Below are 15,565 nucleotides of genomic sequence, written 5' to 3'. Positions count from 1 at the left end.
CACAGCAAGATACAAAAACACAGGCAGGGAGGGGGGACTGTGTGTGTGTGCGTGTGCATGTGTGTGTGTGTGTGTGTACATGCCATGGCAAGAGTAGTTGTATACCCCGGTGGCTACAACACCGATAAACATAGAATACAATTAGAGAGTGAGTCGGTGAGAGAAATAGGGTGGCAAATAGAGAGAGAAATGGAGAGAAAGATGGTGGAAAATAGAGAGAAGAAAAGACACCAAAAACAAACATCAAGATAAGCAAATAGAAGACCAGTAATCAAACAGACAGACATGTTGCGTTCAAGTCACATTTTTTATGAATTTTATTACATCAGTAGGAAAATGCTCACAGTAATGTTCCGAGTGACCATACAAAGAAAAAAGGGTTTAACACTGAAAAGAAGAATAAAAACATGCATCTTGGTCTCGTCGAAACCCTTCCCTACCTATTCCACTGTGTGTTTCAGTTCTTGTTAACATTTTTTTAATAACCAGCTCCCAATTTTCAGCCTTTTTTTTGCAGTCTGTATTAAATGAATTGTAAAAAAAAAATTCAAGCATGTAAACTCAAAAAGTTTCAAATATGTCATAATGTTTAAAATATTAGAAAGTGAGAAGTCCGAGTATTTCATCCAATCCCACTATTACTTACTCTGTGAAAAGATAGTAGTGCACTGTGATGTCTACAGATCGATGCATAGTCATGCTGGATATTTAACATGCAGAAAACAGAACAACTAAATGACAACACCTTAAATTAAAAACGAATCTACAGCAGAATATGTACCAACAACACCAGCACACAGAGGACAATCAGAGGAGAAGGAACACTTGAGGAAGATCTTTGATGCAACAGATCCCATCCCTTAAAAGTGGTCACCCACTGGGCACACACTGGTTGATTCAACATTGTCTCCACGTCATTTTAATGTTGAACTAACGTGGAATAGACATTGCATTGATGTCTGTGGGCCTCTGATAATACTAATACACATTTAAAATGTACAAAGACCAAGACAACACTTCCCTTCAGAGTTAAACACATTTCTAAAGTTTCCTTATTTTCTGCTTTATAGTAGATGGCGTTAGCTTGAACAGGAAGTAGAATTACAAGAACAGACAGGACAGGAAATGGGTACAATCAAAGTAGGAAGTAGTTTAACAGTCTGTTCAAACTACATTTAAAGAACATTCTGATCAGGACATGAAGAAGAATAAAAAACATATTTACATTAACAGACAAGACTGTCAGACCCAATCAGGTACTTGACTTTATATCTGAAAGTATTATTGGACAGCCCAACCATGATATATGTTTTTTTCCTTGGTCCTAAGCAGGAAGCTGATTTGCTGCATTTTGGAAGTACATTATACATCATTCTATGTAGGTGATAACCAGGAAGTGGGTTCAGAGTCTGAGCAGAAAGTAGACCTCCGGTTCTGATTGTATACAGGAGTCTGTGGGCAGCAGAGAGTCATCATGATAATGATCTCCGTATCCGTACCCCAGTGTGGTGCACCCCCCCTCAGACAGCCCCCTTTCCTCCAGCTGGTCCAGGTAGCCCGCTATGTAAGAGCCTGTGGAGTGTCTGTTAGCTAGGGGGTTCTGACATGCTGCTACTTTAGTACGCAGCACTACCCCTCCCACGCTGGAGGGGGCGCTCATGTCCCGGGGCTTTAGAGCCTCCCGCTGCCTCTCTCGAGCACGATTGTTGATGTGACGCACACGGCTCTGGCTCCGAGAGGAGAGACGGCGAGAGAGGAGGGGCGGGGAGTCCTCCTGGGTGTCAGGGACAAAGTTTGAGGAGGGGCAGGATGGGGGTATGAAGGGTTTGGGGGGTATCTGTAACTGGGTAAGCTGGGGTGACTGGGGTCTGTCCCCGTCTCTGTCATCCCCCTCTAGGGTGACTAGTTTGCGTAACTGCTCAGTGAGGGGGTCTGCAGACTGCAGCCGTTGGGACAGACCTCCCAGGCCCCTCATCCTCCTCCGCTCCCTCATACAGGGGGTGATAAAGCTGTGGCTGATGATGTTGTACTTGCTGTGGAAGTTGCAGGAGATGTCCTCAGATGTCAGGTCACCCAGAGACTTGGACTTGCAGGGGCTGGGGGCTGTGGATGGTCTGAGGATAGGTAGAGGAGGGGTGAGGGTGGAGCCCAAAAGGGGCAGTGATGGGCAACCAGATTGGGGTTGGAGCTGGGTTTGTGGCTTGGGCTGGGTGTCTGATTGGGGTTGGGTTTGGGTCAGGGGTTGGAGCTGGGTGTCTGTTTTGGGATGGGGTTGGGGCTGGGTGTAGTGGGAGCCCGAGGCAGTGGAGTGTCTGAAGCAGTCGTAGTCTCGCTGGCTGGAGTCCACACTACAGTCTGAGCTGGGGGAGTACAGGCCTCTGTCTCTGGGGAGGCTAACAGACCTTGGACCAGAAAGAACAGACAGACACTCTGAGGAGGAGAACCCATTCTGGAAGCAGGCTGACGCTTCTCTCTGACCCTGTCCTTCCCCTGTCCCACCCTGGTAGCTCCTGGTCTGGGGCTGGGTGGGACCATTGTAACTGTGCTGCTGGGTGAAGGCTCTGGTAATGTGTCTGCTATGAGTGGAAGGATGGCTGTTCAGGAGGAGGGGGCTGGGGTTGGGGGGCCCTTTGCAGGGGGAGGGCTGAGTTTGAGGGGTTGTCAATGGGGCTTGGTGAGGGGAGGGCTGGTGTGAGGGCTGTTTGACGGGTGAAGAACATTGGGAGAGCTGGAGTTGAGGAGCAGCGTAGCATTTGGTTGGGCTGGTAGCGACCCAGGTATGGTTGTGTCTCGGTAATGTCAGGGTCATCTCCAGTGGATCCTTGTCTACGTTAATTTCCACCTCCATCAGACTACTTCCTTCCGTGTCGTGGCACAACAGGAATTGGTCAGACACTGTACTGTTGTTGGACGAGCACGTGTAACCCCACGACAACCCCCACTCTCCCACTGACCCCAACCTTTTAGGATCACACTCACCCCCGTAGCCCTCTCCTTTCTCCTCCACCACACCCCTCCGTGAGCCCACCAAGCTGCCATTGCCTTCTATCCCCAGGAGAGGAGGCACCTTGGCTGGGGAAGGCTCCAGGCTTCCCATGGGTGTGCTCTCCTCAGAGTCAGCCTGGATGTTGCCGATGGTCTGCTTCTTCAGGTTGTAGACAGAGACTGGAGACAAGACCTCCTCATCCAGGATGGTATAGACCTCCTCCAGCTCTGTGGTCTCAGGACTGGAGAAGAGAAGGGGGGCATTGGGGTCTGTGTGGGAGGTTTTGGGGTGGGGTGAGAGTAGATTCTGGTTCGCGTGGTTAGGGGTCTGGCTTGCTTTTCGAGGAGTGATAGGTCCGTTCATTGCCTTGCGGGGGGAGGAGATGGTGTGTGGGTCTTTATATTGGGTGGTATAGTCTATGGTAACCTTATAGGGTGTGCTGGAGTCCCAGACAGCAGGATCGGACAGACAGGACATGACACTGAGGGTGTGGGGGTCAGAGTTCATTGTGAAATCATTCTGGTCGCCGGTGAGGTCAAACTGACCAATCAGAGCGGAAATAGACCCGTAGGTGGTATCGTTGCTGAGGGATACGGCGTCAATGAGATGTGAGATGATGCTGTCCTGTAGGGGGACGGGGATCTGCAGATCGGACCGGTCCACATTCAGTAGGGAGATGGGGAGATCAGAGGAAGGAGAGGAGGAAGTTGCTGTGTTTGTTGTACTAAGTAATGTTGTCTCTGGTCTGCTCTCACTTGGTACGTGTAAACAGTTGCTCTCTGTCTCTGTTGAGCTGCTGAGGTGACACAATGTCCTTTGGCGAGAAGAAACGTCCTCAGCTTTGCTGGGTGGGTTGACTCTGTCTTGTGATTGGTCTTTGGAGTCACCATCTACAGTTCCTCCTCCTCGGCCAATGACCAGGTAGGAGGTCTCATCTGATTGGTCAGACTCTGTGGTGTTATCCTGTGCGTTGTTGTGATTGATGGAAGGGGTGAACACTTTGTGCTCAAGGGAGGTGGATGATTCGACGACGAGTTCCACAGAGTGGGACCCGGGCTGGTTAAAGGGGGACGTTCCTGTGGAAACAGACATGTTAGACAGTCAGTAAAGGTTCAAACATATCACAGCCGTACGTAGAACACCAAGTCAACCAACAACCAACCGACACATTCCGTCCAACACGAGCCAATAGCAAACACAGAGACGAATGGAATGTACCACCAAATGCGACTGTGAGAGGGGTGTTGGAGAATGAGACTGCAGGTAACAGAAGGAACATCCATTTTTTAGGGGGAACTTCAAATTTCGTAAAACAGATGGTCAAATGGGATCAATTTTTTTTTTTTAAATGTAAAGGAAAATGTAGATTTTGAAATTTTTACAAAGTTACATCAGTGGCATGATGTAATACTGGGATGTTTTAGGTTGAGGCAACCTTAGGAGGTGTTTTGGTTTACCTGGTGGGATATCCTAGTCAGTTCTCTACTACAGAGAAGCGCCACAGAGTGAAGAAGGAACAGAAAAGGCAAGTTAAAGTAGTGAGGAAGAATAGAGTGCCTGGACTTGTCAATTCACATAAAAACACATTTTTATTTCTATATCTTAGAAAATGATGAGTTAGAAACAAGGAAGATTACATTTCACATAAGACCCATAGCACTGTTTCACTGAGAGCACAGGACAACAACTCTAAGCATCATGTCACACATATAGCAAACAAAGCCAGTTGCTCTGCCTTTACAGGTAAGGCCATGTATTGCGCTGAGAAATAGGCAACATGATGCTGTTACACTGTCGGTTGGTTTCTTGCGTTGGTTTCTTCTTACGTGTTAGATATCTATTATAACATATTGCTTGTTACATGGCATACCGTTAATTGTTATGGTTGATGTAAGAGTGTGTGAGGTCTACTGAGGAAGTCTACCCACCGATGAGTGTGTCTGCACCCAGGTCAGTCTGCTCCTGGTCGGGGGAGCAGAGGGAGAGCTGTCCCTGCAGTAGCCTCTCCAGGGGCATGGAGATGGGCCTGTGGGTGAGGGGTGTTGGGCGTCTCTCCACCATTACCCCCTCCCTGTCCCTTTCCCTGTTCTGGGACCCCTCCCCCCCAGCCCCTTCCCCAGCCCACACTCTGTCCTTGGACCCCTCCCCCCCAGCCCCGGCCCCCACTCTGTCCTTGCCGTCTGATATGGAGGTGGAGGACTCAGCGAGCTTCATCTTGGTTTTCTTGCGACGGTTGGCGGGGGCGCTGGCGGTGCGTCGGAGGAGGTGGTCACTGATGGAGCGTTTCCTGAGGGCCGAACCACAGCTGGTGTCTACTGACGACTTAGAGGGCCTGTTAAATAAACCTCTGATGCCTCGCAGCTGACGACCCTGATGGGTGGAGAGAGAAGAAGAATGAAGAGAGAGGGAGGGGAGAGAGAAGAAGAATGAAGAGAGAGGGAGGAGAAGAATGAAGAGAGGAGAAGAAGAAGAAGAATGAAGAGAGGGAGAGAGAGAGAAGAATAATGAAGAGAGAGGGAGGGGAGAGAGAAGAAGAATGAAGAGAGAGGGAGGGGAGAGAGAGAAGAATGAAGAGAGAGGGAGGGGAGAGAGAAGAAGAATGAAGAGAGAGGGAGGGGAGAGAGAAGAAGAATGAAGAGAGAGGGAGGGGAGAGAGGAGAAGAATGAAGAGAGAGGGAGGGGAGAGAGGAGAAGAATGAAGAGAGGGAGGGAGGGGAGAGAGAAGAATGAAGAGAAGAGAGAGGAGAGGAGAGAGAAGAAGAATGAAGAAGAGAGAGGGAGGGGAGAGAGAAGAATAATGAAGAGAGAGGGAGGGGAGAGAGAAGAAGAATGAAGAGAGAGGGAGGGGAGAGAGAAGAAGAATGAAGAGAGAGGGAGGGGAGAGAGAAGAAGAATGAAGAGAGAGGGAGGGGAGAGAGGAGAAGAATGAAGAGAGAGGGGTGAGAGAGAGAAAGTGTTTAGTATTTTGCATGAAAATATGAATTGCATGGTGTGAGGAAGGTTAGATAAGATGTGTCATGCTTTTCAATCACATCACAGTATTCCCACCACAATGCAAACATGCCTGAGAAACAATATAGACTGAAAACATTAACACACTTCACTCTACACAAAACAAAATATTTTCAGCAAATCAAAACTTCTTTACATGAATTCAGATGAAGTGCTGAGCTGTCATTGCCACTCCCACTCAGGTTCATCATGGGGAGAATCTCAATTTGCATTTCCTTGATTCCTTGCATCATCTCTCATCGTCTCCTTCTCAAAACCCATTGGATGAGGTCAGAGGTCCTAACCTTCTCATCCAATAGGTCTCGAGAAGGAGGTCGAGGAGAGCGGACATGGGGAATCAAGGCAATGCAGTTGAGATTCTCCCGTGGCCAAAGACATGCCCTTTAGATGGCACTATAGCATAACGGTAACTACTAACCACAGACAAACAACCATCTCATTCTCTCACTCACAATCCTTGCACATAGTCCCTCTTTACCATTATCTGTGTAGTTAGTAATGCCATGAGCTCTGATTTTATGAACCCGATAATTACTGATAAAATGCATAGAAAATCACCTAACAAGAAAACACATCCATAATACACCCAATATACCAATCTTAGATATACAGTAGCATACACAAAGAAATACATCTAAAAACATATACACTCCACCACACACAGTGGAAACAGTTGACAGTCGTGCAGATGCCATGCAGCATACACAGTCTACCCAGGATACCTTGTGGGCTCCTAGAAAGTGCATTATGGTAAAGCTGGGGTTCAGGACTAGTGGATTCCACTGGAAAGGAAGAAGGTATCAGCTTAGGAGAATTATATAGCTGACAACTAAGTGTAATAAATATGTATATGTAAAAGCTAAAACTGATTTTTTTCCCCCTTCAGACCACTTCTTTTCTATAGGGTCAGAGTAGCACTAGCCTGGTACCCAGATCTGATCTCACTAGCCTGGTACCCAGATCTGATCTCACTAGCCTGGTACCCAGATCTGATCTCACTAGCCTGGTACCCAGATCTGATCTCACTAGCCTGGTACTCAGATCTGATCTCACTAGCCTGGTTCCCCAGATCTGATCTCACTAGCCTGGTACCCAGATCTGATCTCACTAGCCTGGTACCCAGATCTGATCTCACTAGCCTGGTACCCAGATCTGATCTCACTAGCCTGGTCCCAAAGCGGTTTGTGTGTTTGCCTGCTCCATTGGCATTGTCAAGCAAATCATGTTTTGCAGTTCCATAAGGACATGGCAAGATACCAGAAACAGACTGGTACCCAGGCTATATTAAGGAGAGCAGAAACAGACTGGTTCCCAGGCTATATTAAAGAGACCAGAAACGGACTGGTACCCAGGCTATATCAAAGAGACCAGAAACAGACTGGTACCCAGGCTATATCAAAGAGGTTAGAAAGAGACTGGTACCCAGGCCATATGGTGACACGTGGAGAAGAGGACCAGGGATACTAGGAATGTCTCAGACTGTACTGTACCTATCTTACCATAGAAGGGTTATCTCACTGCAATGTACTGTACCTACCTTCCCATAGATGTCATGAACTGAAACGTGGATAAAGATTGACGCCTCAGTCAACCCCTCCAAGTACAGCACAGTGTTATATTAACCAGACCATCCCCTGGTACAGTGTTATATTAACCAGACCATCCCCTGGTACAGTGTTATATTAACCAGACCATCCCCTGGTACAGTGTTATATTAACCAGACCATCCCCTGGTACAGTGTTATATTAACCAGACCATCCCCTGGTACAGTGTTATATTAACCAGACCATCCCCTGGTACAGTGTTATATTAACCAGACCATCCCCTGGTACAGTGCTATATTAACCAGACCATCCCCTCCCCTGGTACAGTGTTATATTAACCAGACCATCCCCTGGTACAGTATATTAACCAGACCATCCCCTGGTACAGTGTTATATTAACCAGACCATCCCCTGGTACAGTGTTATATTAACCAGACCATCCCCTGGTACAGTGTTATATTAACCAGACCATCCCCTGGTACAGTGTTATATTAACCAGACCATCCCAGTGTTATATTAACCAGACCATCCCCTGGTACAGTGTTATATTAACCAGACCATCCCCTGGTACAGTGTTATATTAACCAGACCATCCCCTGGTACAGTGTTATATTAACCAGACCATCCCCTGGTACAGTGTTATATTAACCAGACCATCCCCTGGTACAGTGTTATATTAACCAGACCATCCCCTGGTACAGTGTTATATTAACCAGACCAGACCATCCCCTGGTACAGTGTTATATTAACCAGACCATCCCCTGGTACAGTGTTATATTAACCAGACCATCCCCTGGTACAGTGTTATATTAACCAGACCATCCCCTGGTACAGTGTTATATTAACCAGACCATCCCCTGGTACAGTGTTATATTAACCAGACCATCCCCTGGTACAGTGTTATATTAACCAGACCATCCCCTGGTACAGTGTTATATTAACCAGACCATCCCCTGGTACAGTGTTATATTAACCAGACCATCCCCTGGTACAGTGTTATATTAACCAGACCATCCCCCCTGGTACAGTGTTATATTAACCAGACCATCCCCTGGTACAGTATATTAACCAGACCATCCCCTATACAGTGTAATATTAACCAGACCATCCCCTGGTACAGTGTTATATTAACCAGACAGACCATCCCATCCCCTGGTACAGTGTTATATTAACCAGACCATCCCCTGGTACAGTGTTATATTAACCAGACCATCCCCTGGTACAGTGTTATATTAACCAGACCATCCCCTGGTACAGTGTTATATTAACCAGACCATCCCCTGGCATATTAACAGACCATCCCCTGGTACAGTGTTATATTAACCAGACCATCCCTGGTACAGTGCTATATTAACAGACAGACCATCCCCTGGTACAGTGCTATATTAACCAGACCATCCCCTGGTACAGTGCTATATTAACCAGACCATCCCCTGGCAGTATATTAACAGACCATCCCCTGTGTTATATTAACCAGACCATCCCCTGGTACAGTATATTAACCAGTGCTATATTATATTAACAGACCATCCCCTGGTACAGTGTTATATTAACCAGACCATCCCCTGGTACAGTGTTATATTAACCAGACCATCCCCTGGTACAGTGCTATATTAACCAGACCATCCCCTGGTACAGTGTTATATTAACCAGACCATCCCCTGGTACAGTGCTCCCCTGGTATATATAACCAGACCATCCCCTGGTACAGTGCTATATTAACCAGACCATCCCCTGGTACAGTGTTATATTAACCAGACCATCCCCTGGTACAGTGCTATATTAACCAGACCATCCCCTGGTACAGTGACCATCCCCTGGTACAGTGTTATATTAACCAGACCATCCCCTGGTACAGTGTTATATTAACCAGACCATCCCCTGTGTTATATTAACAGTGCTATATTAACAGACCAGACCATCCCCCTGGTACAGTATATTAGTGCTATATTAACCAGACCATCCCCTGGTACAGTGCTATATTAACACAGACCATCCCCTGGTACAGTGCTATATTAACCAGACCATCCCCTGGTACAGTGTTATATTAACACAGACCATCCCCTGGTACAGTGCCATATTAACACAGACCATCCCCTGGCAGAGTTATATTAACAGTGCTATATTAACACAGACCATCCCCTGGTTCAGTGTTATATTAACCAGACCATCCCCTGGTACAGTGCTATATTAACCAGACCATCCCCTGGTACAGTGTTATATTAACCAGACCATCCCCTGGCAGTATATTAACCAGACATCCCCTGGTACAGTGTTATATTAACACAGACCATCCCCTGGCATAACAGTGCTATATTAACACAGACCATCCCCTGGCATAACATATTAACACAGACCATGCTATATTAACACAGACCATCCCCTGGTACACAGTGCTATATTAACACAGACCATCCCCTGGCATAACACAGTGCTATATTAACACAGACCATCCCCTGGCATGCTACAGTGCTATATTAACACAGACCATCCCCTGGCATGCTATATTAACAGACCATCCCCTGGCATGTGCTATATTAACACAGACCATCCCCTGGCATAACACAGTGTCCCCTGGTACAGTGCTATATTAACACAGACCATCCCCTGGCATAACACAGTGCTATATTAACACAGACCATCCCCTGGCATGCTATATTAACACAGTGCACAGTGCTATATTAACACAGACCATCCCCTGGCATAACACAGTGCTATATTAACACAGACCATCCCCTGGCATAACACAGTGCTATATTAACACAGACCATCCCCTGGCATGACCATCCCCTGGCATGGCACAGTGCTATATTAACACAGACCATCCCCATGGTGCAGTGCTATATTAACACAGTGCTATATTAACACAGACCATCCCCTGGCATAACACAGTGCTATATTAACACAGACCATCCCCTGGCATAACACAGTGCTATATTAACACAGACCATCCCCTGGCATAACACAGTGCTATATTAACACAGACCATCCCCTGGCATGGTGCTATATTAACACAGACCATCCCCTGGCATAACACAGTGCTATATTAACACAGACCATCCCCTGGCATGGTGCTATATTAACACAGACCATCCCCTGGCATGACACAGTGCTATATTAACACAGACCATCCCCTGGCATAACACAGTGCTATATTAACACAGACCATCCCCTGGCATAACACAGTGCTATATTAACACAGACCATCCCCTGGCATGGTGCTATATTAACACAGACCATCCCCTGGCATAACACAGTGCTCCCCTGGCATGGTGCTATATTAACACAGACCATCCCCTGGCATAACACAGTGCTATATTAACACAGACCATCCCCTGGCATAACACAGTGCTATATTAACACAGACCATCCCCTGGCATATATTAACACAGACCATCCCCTGGCATAACACAGTGCTATATTAACACAGACCATCCCCTGGCATAACACAGTGCTATATTAACACAGACCATCCCCTGGCATAACACAGTGCTATATTAACACAGACCATCCCCTGGCATAACACAGTGCTATATTAACACAGACCATCCCCTGGCATAACACAGTGCTATATTAACACAGACCATCCCCTGGCATGGTGCTATATTAACACAGACCATCCCCTGGCATGGCTATATTAACACAGTGCTATATTAACACAGACCATCCCCTGGCATGGTGCTATATTAACACAGACCATGCATATATTAACACAGACCATCCCCTGGCATAACACAGTGCTATATTAACACAGACCATCCCCTGGCATGGTGCTATATTAACACAGACCATCCCCTGGCATAACACAGTGCTATATTAACACAGACCATCCCATGGCATATTACACAGACCATGCTATATTAACACAGACCATCCCCTGGCATAACACAGTGCTATATTAACACAGACCATCCCCTGGCATGGTGCTATATTAACACAGACCATCCCCTGGCATGACACAGTGCTATATTAACACAGACCATCCCCTGGCATGACACAGACCATGCTATATTAACACAGACCATCCCCTGGCATAACACAGTGCTATATTAACACAGACCATCCCCTGGCATAACACAGTGCTATATTAACACAGACCATCCCCTGGCATGGTGCTATATTAACACAGACCATCCCCTGGCATGACACAGTGCTATATTAACACAGACCATCCCCTGGCATGGTGCTATATTAACACAGACCATCCCCTGGCATAACACAGTGCTATATTAACAAGACCATCCCCTGGCAGACTATATTAACACAGACCATCCCCTGGCATGACACAGTGCTATATTAACACAGACCATCCCCTGGCATGGCATATTACACAGACCATGCTATATTAACACAGACCATCCCCTGGCATGGTGCTATATTAACACAGACCATCCCCTGGCATAACACAGTGCTATATTAACACAGACCATCCCCTGGCATGACACAGTGCTATATTAACACAGACCATCCCCTGGCACACTACCCCTATGCCAAGAGAGGGGGTATTGTCCCAGGGTGGAAACTCAGAATACTAGACATTGAGGAAATTGAAACAACCTCTGTCAACATGTACAAGTCTGGGACAGTAATGGTGCAGGGCTTCCTCATGCAGTTCCAGTAGGACTTTTACAGTGTCAAAGAGAGAGAGCACAGCAGGAAAGGTTCTCTCTCTCTGTGACAACTCCCCCATCCTGAGGGAGTCTGAACACACCTCTTCAAACTGTCCTGCAGACAAAGATAGTCAGCCCCCCCCCCAGGCCCCAGCACTGAGCACTCCCAGGTCCCACAACTGCACTGCTGGAGAGAGACATGGTGGAGCTCAGAGAGCTAGTCCACACAATACAGACATAACAACCCACCCCCCCCAAGACCTGGAGTGCAGAGGGTGGAGATGGACGGCTGTCTGAGTTGCTGGCTGCTCTACAGGCTGAGGTGAAAGAACTTAAAGAGGCACACATGGCACTGGAGGAGGAGGTGACAAAGCTGAGGTGTGACAGAGAGCAGGACACTCCCCCAGAGAAGCCAACAGAACGGCCAAACTCAGACCCGGACCACAACCTCAACACCAACCCAACAGAGGACAGACAACACAAGACCCACCAACACAACAGACTCCACCCCTTCCCAACAGACCCCACCCCTTCCCAACAGACTCCACCTCCTCCTAACAGCCCTCCTGTCAGCTCCCCTGATTGCCCCCTTGACGACTCTCACACATCCACTGAGGACACATAAAAGCCAGAGAGACTGTGCTCCTCATTGACTCAAATGGCAAATACATTCAAGAGGATGAACTTTAACCCAAACACAAAGTGGCTAAACTCTGGAGCCCAAAAACTAGGTATGCCCTGGAGCTGCTATCAGAGGACAGACTAGGGTCCCCCAAACACATCATAATTTACACGGGCACAAATGACCTGAGAGCTCCGCAGGAAAGGGTTGCCACAGCACTCAAGGGAGTGATTGAAAAATCAACTTCTAATTCATCTTCTAATTTCCCCAACACACATTTATCTCCACCCTGTTACCACAAAAATACTTTCACCCTGCCACCATACAGACGGTGAATGCAAGCATATTGCGAGACTATGCCTCAAAACCTAATTTCTACCTGGCTCACCACTCCACCCTGGACCTGAACAGCCTTTACAACCAGGTCCACCTCTACAAGGCAGCAATCCCAACTTTTGCCAGGACCCTGAAGGACGTAACCCAAAACCGTAGTCTCGGCACCTCACACAGGAGCAACAGAGAAACGGACACCCTGTCCAGACCAGCAAGACACCCTCACAGACCTGCAAGACCCCCTCCTGAAGGACCTGCACAGAGAGAACCCACGCCAAGAGGACCTACACCGAGACCACAGCATCACCAGTCACACCCCAACCAGCTGAAACCACACCAAACAAAGCCACACCCTATATAGGCCCCACTATATCAGACCTATGCCCTTTCTGCCCACTCCATGCTCCCCGCCTCTGCGACAAAGATGTCAACATGACAGCAGACATATGCCCAGGTCGTGAGCAGAGCAACAGGCCAACCCCCACTATTACATCCGTCCAAGCTCCATCCTGCAACCTAAGAGGTATGTATCCAATGCTCAACATGCTCTGCTCACACCTACTGTGATGGTCCGGGCCTAAACCACACGAAAACAACACTAGACACTATAGAACACAAAGCTTGTACTGTCTCATCCTGGAATGTACAAGGTCTGAGGTCATCTGCCTAAAAAGAACGAACCCAGACTTCATGTAAAAAAACACAAAAAAAATACAGACATTGTCATCCTACAAGAAATATGGTTAAAAGGAGACGGACCCACTGGTTGCCCTCTAGGTTACAGAGAGCTGGTAGTCCTATCCACCAAACGACCAAGTATGAAACATGGAAGGGACTCAGGGGGTATGCTAATTTGGTATAGACCAGACCTAATCCACTCTGTTAAATTAGTCAAAACAGGAACATTTTACATCTGGCTAGAAATGAATATGGAAATTATCTCAGAGAAAAATGTCCTCCTGTGTGCTGCCTATATCCCTGCAATAGAATCGCCATACTTTACAGATGACAGCTTCTCCATCCTAGAGGGGGAGTTTAACAATTTCCAGGCCCAGGGACATGTACTAGTCTGTGGCGACCTAAATGACAGAACTGGACAAGAACCTGACATCCTCAGCACACAGAGGGACAAACATCTACCTGGAGGTGACAGTATTCAGTAGAGGCACCACTATCACTGCCCGGCCATCCCGAGTTCAACGGGCTAGTCAATTGGGCATTTCTGCAGTATATTAGAGCATGTCAAATTCGCGATGGTAAATGCCCATCGTAAGACATCGCAAACGGACAGCCGTGCCAGATTACTTGGTAATCTGAACGGGTTACTAGGAGCAAATTTAAAAACAAATGTTTTAATGTCTTTAGAGGGGTGCAAGGGGTCCATGGCTGGGTAGGGAGCACCCCCCACCCGTGCCCATCCAATAGGGGGCACCCCTGGCCATTTTGGATGTTTAAAAAAATATATTGTAAAAAAACGACTGAGTCCCACTGCTGTCTTAATGCACCAAATTCTTACTTCCTATGGCTTCCTATGATCAAACATGACAAATATAACTTTTAGGTTGATTCTGGGCTTAATTTAGTGATATATTTGATATATATATTTGAACTGCCTTCCATTTGCCCAATGGCAATAAGTTGCCATTCATTTTTGTCCATTTCATGGGGTCTTCACTTACCTTAGCGAAAACAATGTACTGAGCAAATGTCAATTTGGCTTTTTACCAAATTATTTGACAGACCACATATTCACACTGCACACCCTAACTGACAAACAAACTAACTAAAACAAAGGCAAAGGCTTCTCATGCTTTGTTGATTTAAAAAAAGTTTAGACTCAAATTGGCATAAGGGTTTGGGTTGCTATACAAACTGATGGAAAGTGTTGTGGGGGTAAATACATAGAACATTATAAAATCCATGTACACAAATAAGTGTGGGGTTAAAATGGGCAAAAAACACACAAATGCAGCTTAAACCCCACCCTCTTCAACATTTATATCAACGAACTTGCGAGGGTACTAGAACAGTCTGCAGCACCCGGCCTCACCCTACTAGAATCTGAAGTCAAATGTCTGCTGTTTGCTGATGATCTGGTGCTTCTGTCACCAACCAAGGAGGGCCTACAGCAGCACCTAGATATTCTGCACAGATTCTGCCAGACCTGGGCCCTGACTGTAAATCTCAGTAAGACCAAAACAATTCCAAAAAAGGTCCAGTCGACAGGACCACAAATACGAATTCGATCTAGACACTGTTGCCCTAGAGCACACAAAAAACTGTACATACCTTGGCCTAAACATCAGCGCCACAGGTAATTTCCACAAAGCAGTGAACGATCTGAGAGACAAGACAAGAAGGGCATTCATTGCCATCAAAAGGAACATAAAATTCGACATACCAATTAGGATCAGGCTAAAAATACTTGAATCAGTCATAGAGCCAATTGCCATTTAT

General features: G+C 46.8%; 2 protein-coding genes across 2 annotated transcripts; both read right to left on the bottom strand.

The window, feature by feature from the left end:
- Nucleotides 1-293: 293 nt before the first annotated feature.
- Nucleotides 294-5,073, bottom strand: LOC121839111. Its single transcript, XM_042296450.1, has 2 exons — nt 4,915-5,073; nt 294-4,062 (listed from the first exon to the last, which is right to left on the bottom strand). The coding sequence occupies exons 1-2, from the start codon at nt 5,045-5,047 to the stop codon at nt 1,403-1,405; spliced, it is 2,793 nt and encodes a 930-aa protein (XP_042152384.1). The 5' UTR covers nt 5,048-5,073; the 3' UTR covers nt 294-1,402.
- LOC121838977 (1-phosphatidylinositol 4,5-bisphosphate phosphodiesterase eta-1-like) lies at nt 5,047-7,597 on the bottom strand. Its single transcript, XM_042294972.1, has 4 exons — nt 7,536-7,597; nt 6,721-6,780; nt 5,112-5,356; nt 5,047-5,074 (listed from the first exon to the last, which is right to left on the bottom strand). The coding sequence occupies exons 2-4, from the start codon at nt 6,742-6,744 to the stop codon at nt 5,047-5,049; spliced, it is 297 nt and encodes a 98-aa protein (XP_042150906.1). The 5' UTR covers nt 6,745-6,780; nt 7,536-7,597.
- Nucleotides 7,598-15,565: the final 7,968 nt, after the last annotated feature.

This window comes from Oncorhynchus tshawytscha, linkage group LG13 (genome assembly GCF_018296145.1).
Source record: "Oncorhynchus tshawytscha isolate Ot180627B linkage group LG13, Otsh_v2.0, whole genome shotgun sequence".
In the NCBI taxonomy this organism is placed as follows: domain Eukaryota; kingdom Metazoa; phylum Chordata; class Actinopteri; order Salmoniformes; family Salmonidae; genus Oncorhynchus; species Oncorhynchus tshawytscha.
This window is presented reverse-complemented; position numbering and strand designations above follow the sequence as displayed.